The sequence below is a fragment of the Eurypyga helias genome, unplaced genomic scaffold, assembly GCF_000690775.1.
Source record: "Eurypyga helias isolate BGI_N326 unplaced genomic scaffold, ASM69077v1 scaffold22045, whole genome shotgun sequence".
Lineage (NCBI taxonomy): Eukaryota > Metazoa > Chordata > Aves > Eurypygiformes > Eurypygidae > Eurypyga > Eurypyga helias.
The window spans coordinates 9218-16272 of NW_010251068.1; the positions used below are offsets into that span (position 1 = coordinate 9218).

Sequence of the window (7055 nt, forward strand, 5' to 3'; positions counted from 1 at the left end):
TAAATTTGCTTTTCCATTAAAACCAGCATCTGTTATTTTTGTTTTCTATTTAAACTTACGGTGGGGTGGTTGAGTCATGGCAGAGTAATCTTGATCAGCACCCACTTTGCAAGGGCTAACCCTGTAGGCAACATCTTTTATTTCTTACCCAGCCGATACTAGTACTGAAAAAATGTGAGATTTCAAAACACTGAACGAACACTTACTGGCCTTTGCTGGGCAGTTTGTCTGCTTTATTCCCTTACAGAGGTTGTCACTGCAGTTCATGGGCAGAGCTGTAATCTTCCAAAACAAAGACAGGAGGTGAAACCAGTTTTCTTCTCTCTTGCAACTGTTATGAGCTAGCTTCCTAAGTTTCTGGAAGATCAGGAACCCCAATACCTCAGTGTAGGGAGAGCATTGGAATAGTGAACCCAGCTATCTTCTCACAGCTTGGAGCTCACTGCTACCGCACCCCTAGCAGAAACAGAAAGGAAACGCTGTTGGGCTCAGTCTGACTGTACTGAGGAGTCCCCTGGACTTCACTGGCTTGGAAATCTGCCTTCTGCTGAAGTCACATCCACTGTGTGAAAAAACAGTTTTGTCTGCTGCCATCTGATCAATTCCTAGTGCGTCAGCATGTGGACCCTCTTTTCTCTACAGCAGCAGACGATTAGCCCAGTGAGGTCTTGCACCAATGCCAGCTGGCTGTCAGGACGAATGTATTTCCTTTAGATTTTCAAGTTAAAAGAAAAAGATGCTTTTGTTCTCTTTACTTTACCCAAGAACAGATTTTAGAATAAGCAAGGTATGCTTTGTATTTATAAAAAGAAAAGGAATGAAAGCCGAAGCAGATACAAAAAGACAGTCAACTATCTACCCACCATGGTTTCACAGAAAAAAAATTGGTTGTACCGCATCCTCTGGTATCTCATTCACCATATTTGTCATACTAGACAATTAACCTGACATGATGTTGAATGTGTGGGGTTACCCATGCTTGTCTGAGTACAAAGCAGCTTTCTAATTTAGCCAATCTAAAAATAAAATGCAGCGTCAATGCAAATTAAGAAAAAAAAAATCCAGTAGCAATTAAGTACACTAACAATTATTTCTTTAAGTGCTGAATCATTTAAAACCATCTTACTCTGAAGACAGCAGAGCATGTGAGTTCTGGATGAACCTGCATGTAAGGAAGACCTGAGGGCAAAAATCTGGGTAAACATGCTTCAGATGCCTACATGGACAAGGTATGCAGCAGCATAACAGCCCCCCTAGACAATTTTATTGTTTCATCTGCGTTTTGAGGAGCCTAGACACAATAGCTCATGTTAAATTGCTCACAAGCCCTGCAAGTCAGCTCTTGCTCTCCAGCAGTCTCTTGCTCTCTTGCCTGGAAACACAGCACGCGAAGAATTCTCACTCTTGATGAACTTTGTTCAAGGGCCTGACTGGTGAACTCGCATACATTAAAAAAAAAATCCATCAGGAAACAAAGACTGTGGAAAGCAACATGTGGAAACACAGATGATAGAGTGTGAAAGCCATAGACAGGGCTGACAGATCTCAAAGGGAAAAGGGTGATTGCCAAGTATGTAGGCAAGAGCCTAGGCCCACAGAAGTGGGCATTAGTCCTCTGCGAGGCATGGGAAAGGTGCAGTCATTAGGAACAGTGTGGCCAGCAGAACTAGAACAGTGGTCGTCCCCCTGTCCCCATTGGTGAGGCCACACCTCGAATGCTGTGTTCAGGTTTTAGCGCCTCAATTTAAGACAGACACTGAAGTGCTGGAGTGTGTCCAGAGGAGGTCAGTGGAGCTGGAGAAGAGTCTGGATCACAAATCCTGTGAGGAGCAGCTGAGGCAGATGGGGGTATTTAGGCGGGGGAAGAGGAGGCTGAGGGGAGATCTTATACTTCTCTACAACTACATGAAAGGAGGTTGTAGCAAGGTGGGTGTCAGTCCATTCTCTCAAGTTACAAGTGATAGGATGAGAGGAAATGGCCTCAAGTTGCACCAGTGGGCGGTTTAGCTTGGATATTAGGAAACATTTCTTCACTGAAAAGGTTGTCAAGCACTGGAACAGGCTGCCCAGGAAGTGAGTCACCATCCCTGGAGGTATTTAAAAGATGACTTGATATAGTGCTTAGGGACATGGTTTAGGGTAGACTTGGCAGGGCCAAGTTGACAGTTGGACCTGATGATCTTAAAAGTCTTTTCAACCAAACAAGTCTACGATTCATAGCAAGGTCTCTTTTTTTTTTCTTTTTCCTGTCCACCTATGTCAGAAGCTTCTTACAGAGTCACTCTGCAAGATTTTTGCTCAATAAAACCCAGGAATCTAACACAGCCATCTGCATAAAAGAAGGAAATTACTCACCTGAGTTTTGTTTACTGCAATTTCAGTCCCAGCATATACTCCTACTTACTCCCCACACCCTCATCATCCTGACAGAGTCAGACATCAGCTTATTGCAAAGCTATGGTCCTGATTAGTTGGATCTTGCTTTCACCTCCTGCTTTAATGGAATTAGCTGCTGGAGTAAGTTGCAGGGGAAGGCATTGGGCTTGTGTGGAAGCAGCTCTAGTCCTAGAAGATTTAACAAACTTCATTGCCTAAACATTTGCTTTCTAAACTATTTACAGTTGAGCAGCTTCTTTTCCTTGCCTGTCTCTCAAAGGCTCTATGCTTGGCCATAATAGAGAGGACTTATGTGTGTTAGCCTCTCTGTAGGTGCTCACTTCTTCCCTTACTCCACTGCTGAGATTTGTACCTTCTTTTCTATTACTCATTGATGATTTACTGAAGTCAGCTTTTTCCAAGAGAGGAGTTTAAATCCAGTGTGTTTATTTGGGGCATTTGTTGGCTGCATAGTTGAGAAGTGAGAGCTGCTAGCTACTTGACACTTTTGATAATGTCTGCTGAGCTAGCATGGAAAATAAGACTAAAGAAGGTCCAGCTAAGGGGCAGATTGGGAGTGGGTAACATCAGGCATGGGTAACAGTTCCATTGATCTACCTTTGCTGATAACCAAGACTCTTGCATGGGTGAGAGATACGGAGAGACTAAGCACAGAGAAGAAAATGGTTTTGTGGTAAAAGGCAAGAGCATTTTAGCATTTTGCTGTGGCTATATCAGCCTATTCATTAGGCTTCAGGCTTTTCTTCTGATATGCTTTAAGCCTGGACATGCACAGATTTTCTCAGGTGCTGATGCCCTTTAACAGCAGAGCCTTAATTGGAGCCTCTACCCTGTGGACTAGGCTAGGCAGGTGGCTGTGATGGGAGCTAGCAGCACGGCTGTGTTATGGTTTGGGGAAGACCTGGGTGGAGAGGGCTACAGCAGGGTTAGGCTGTTGACCTCTGACGGCAGCTGTACCTTTGTCCTTCCCTCCTTCACAGAAACCCCAATATGACAATACAGTTGAGAACACAGATTCTCACCATCATGCCAGGGCTGTTTTTCAACAAACCCTCTGCTACAGCTGTCTCTCGAATTAATTGGAATGACAAGAACAGATTGATGCCTGAGTGTCTGTGGTTTCAAGGAAACAGGGCATTTGGATGTTTTGGCAAATTAAAAGCTGTGTTGCTGTCTTCTGTGTATTTATTTTTCTATGGGAAATGGGTTTGGCTGTATTTATAAGTGCAATTTCCCTAAGGAGTAAACACTTCAACTTGAAAGAAAAAGTGGAATTCCTATAGAATGGAGCTTTTGCACCTCATGCTTCCTTGCAGAGCTCAGGCAGACATATTAACAACTTCTAATAAGAAAATCTGTCTGGCTTAGTGTTTTGGAATTTCACAGTACTGCAGAATTAATTCCTCTCTCCCCTTTGCCACTGACAACATTGAAATATGGTTAGCAATTGAGACCTTTATTTTGTTCCACGATGTTCCGTTGGGTGACCATAAGCAGCCAAAGCACGTTGTAATTTAAGTTCAATTAAATCCAGGATTGTTTTGTTAGGCTGCTACATTAAAGTTTTCTATTTGTCTGTGGTGACCATAGAGGAAATAATTAAATATTTAAAGATGCCAACGGAAGTAGAATAGTGTGAATCACAGGAAAATACTCTTTCAGGATGAAGAATAAAAGATTCATTAGTGGGAGAGAAGCAGAAAAGCTCACAGAAAATGGCATGGGGTTGTGACCCAGAAGAGCTCACTGCAGAATTTAAAAATTGTATAACCATCTTCTACTGGTCATTGTTTTTTGTCTTTCACTATTTAGATTTCTACCTGTGGTAATTAATGCCACCTCCTTTCTGATATTATGCCTGTCATTACAGCAGCAGCTCAAAGTGCTAAATGTAAACTCCCCATCCCTGCATCCGTACTATGCAAACACAGAAGAAAGCTCATCCTGCTTAAGGGGAGCAGAGTAAGATCACACAGGGAGTCCTGGGCCAAGTCTCAGAAGTGAAACCGGGGGTCACATCTCTTCTCCCCTGGACATCAGATTATTTGACTTGCAACCAGAATCATACAGGCATTAAAGAGGCCATCTGTCTTTCTGGAGGGACTCTCACAAGGACATTGCAAATGTCTATTTTATATATATAATACCTGAGGGACTTTGTAATTACAAGGTTTTACCGATTTAGTTTGCTGCCCTTCACAAGTTACAGGTTTCACAGCCTTTTTACTGATTTTCAGAGCAAACAATGTTTAACAATTTGTAGTCATAGCAGGCTCTGATTTCACACAAGACATCTGAAGATCAGTTCACTTGGAAAAAGTGCTGGATGCACTCTCTGGTGCTAACTCATTTGATGACCTTGACAAGAAACATATGGGACACAATCTGCTATGTGCAGGTTAGAGTGCTCTTGTGATACGCCAGAGTGATTGTACACCAGAGCACAGGGAAATGACAGCAGTTAATAGGAGCATTCAGAGTTTGAACTGCCCAATTTAATCGATTTACTATTATTCTTTTGAAAAAAAAGCCAGCTGTATTATGCGTCTGAACTCTTCAAAGGAGTATTAAAATGGCTTTCAAATAACACACACACACAACACCCCCCCACCCCCTTCCCGCCCCAGTATTCAAGGCTGTTTAGACTTAAACAACAGAGAGGAAAATGGGCCAAAACCAGCTGTTAGTCTGTTGTGTAGTTCTTCTTCCAGCAGAATCTAAATATTGGCCCCCCAAATATTTAAGTGTGTCCCTTTCCATACTATCTGAGAAATGGTTGAAAATCATGCAGCCAGTTTTGTCCCCACTGCTCAATTACAGAGGTCTGGGATTGTTTGCTAAAGATAGGACTTCAAGAATCATTTTGTAATGTAAGACTTACAACTCTCTTACTTTATAAGTTAAGTGGGCATTGAACACCTCAGTGTTGAAGATGTATCAAAAGAGTGTCATTACTGGGAAGAAGCCAGACACCAGATAAACCTGTTAGAAAGCAGATGGCTGGAGAACACAGTCAGTCTTTCTAAAAGACCATACAGACTTACTAAAATCGTCAGAAAATGTTTAAAAAGATTTAAATGTGCACAAAAGTTCTCCTTATTTCTATAATGATCACTCTCTTTCAGGTCCGTGTCATCCTGCTGCATTGATGTGCTTGGTTTTTACGAATGAAAAAACCTGGGGAAAATATAAAGCCCCTCTCTTGCAAATACAGCTATCCCAAGCACCATCTGAGTGTGAACAGCCTGGAGATGAATGTCCTGCCTGGACACCAGTCCAGCAATGGCAACATGATCTGTAGCTACCACACGATGGAAAATCTATGCTGCCCTCAGAAGAATGATCTGGGTAGCAAGAGCGGAAAGATTACCTGCCCCTTACCAGATGATATGGAGCTTGTCCAGAAGAAAGCTTTAATGGATACTATTCCAGTCATTGTGAAGATCCTGGAGGAAGTTCAGTTCATAGCAATGCGCTTCAGGAAACAAGATGAGGGTGAAGAGATCTGCAGTGAGTGGAAGTTTGCAGCTGCTGTCATAGACAGATTATGCCTGGTTGCATTTACCCTTTTTGCCATCATCTGCACATTTACAATACTCATGTCTGCTCCAAATTTTATAGAAGCTGTTTCAAAGGATTTTGCGTAAGGATTTCAAAGATGAGCAAGATAATTTAAAAGTGAATATTGCCAGTAATTTTGCTATATAATTTAACTCAAATAGAGAAGTGTACTTATAAGTGCTAACATACACAGAGGGGGATGAAAATAATTTCAGGAGGTAAATATTCCTGATGTTAGTGATTGTAGTTACTGAAGAGTAAACATATTGAGCTCTGTTACTTATTTCATAGATTAGTTCCATGTGTAATTATATCATGCCCTGTAACAAATGATAGACAAGAATTCAAAGGTACAATATATTTATTACAAGTTAACATTAGTATCAATGTGTTGCTATGGATTTGTGAATGTTTAGATATTGTTAATAATTTAAATGATCATTGATGGCTATAAGCTTTACAGAATTTTGTTGTTTTCAGTACATTTGTGTTTTATCATTCTTGTTCAGTGCAGCTGTGACATTCACGTCTCAGATGTGACAGACGTATCTTCACAGTCTCATGATTCTGTATATTGAATTTACGAAAATAAACTATCACCATGTCAGCTCTTACCAGTGGAGTGACTGGAATGTTTTCTCAGTATGTTAACAGAATGTGTTTTTACTAGGTTTTTTGTGTGTGGTTGGTTTGGTTTTTTTTTTTTTTTGTTTTGTTTTGTTTTGTTTTGTTTTTTTAATTAGGAAATGTTGGTTGTGAGGTTGCAAAAAAATTAATTCTCCATGCTGACAAACATATATATCATTAACGGTGCTTTCTCAGCTCTCCCACTGTTTAACTGTTGCTGTCATCTTGAAACGCTTTGTAATTTGAAATATCTCGGATCTCCTGGGACATGGCTGCCAACCTAATACTGACTAACTCTGTGTAATAAGGGAAAAAACGTTGGCCCTGCATAATCTGTAGGAAATTTGCCACTGATTTAATTGGGCTCTGATTTCATATTTAGTCTACACCACTGAAGTAGTGTTTTTTTAAAAGTCTATTACTACAGTCTCTTTTCCAACTTGGTTAGTATGGCTTTGTTAAAAGGACAC

General features: G+C 41.0%; 1 protein-coding gene across 1 annotated transcript in view; it reads left to right on the plus strand.

Annotated features, from left to right (window-relative positions):
- The window catches only part of LOC104509832 (neuronal acetylcholine receptor subunit alpha-7-like), a gene marked incomplete at its 5' end in the record, with an annotated part of 6527 nt that extends 288 nt beyond the window's left edge, over window positions 1-6239 (plus strand). Inside the window, 1 exon segment of the mRNA XM_010151897.1 lies at window positions 5523-6239. Within this exon segment, the coding sequence (XP_010150199.1) occupies window positions 5523-6044 (522 nt within the window).
- Between the last annotated feature and the right edge of the window lie 816 nt (window positions 6240-7055).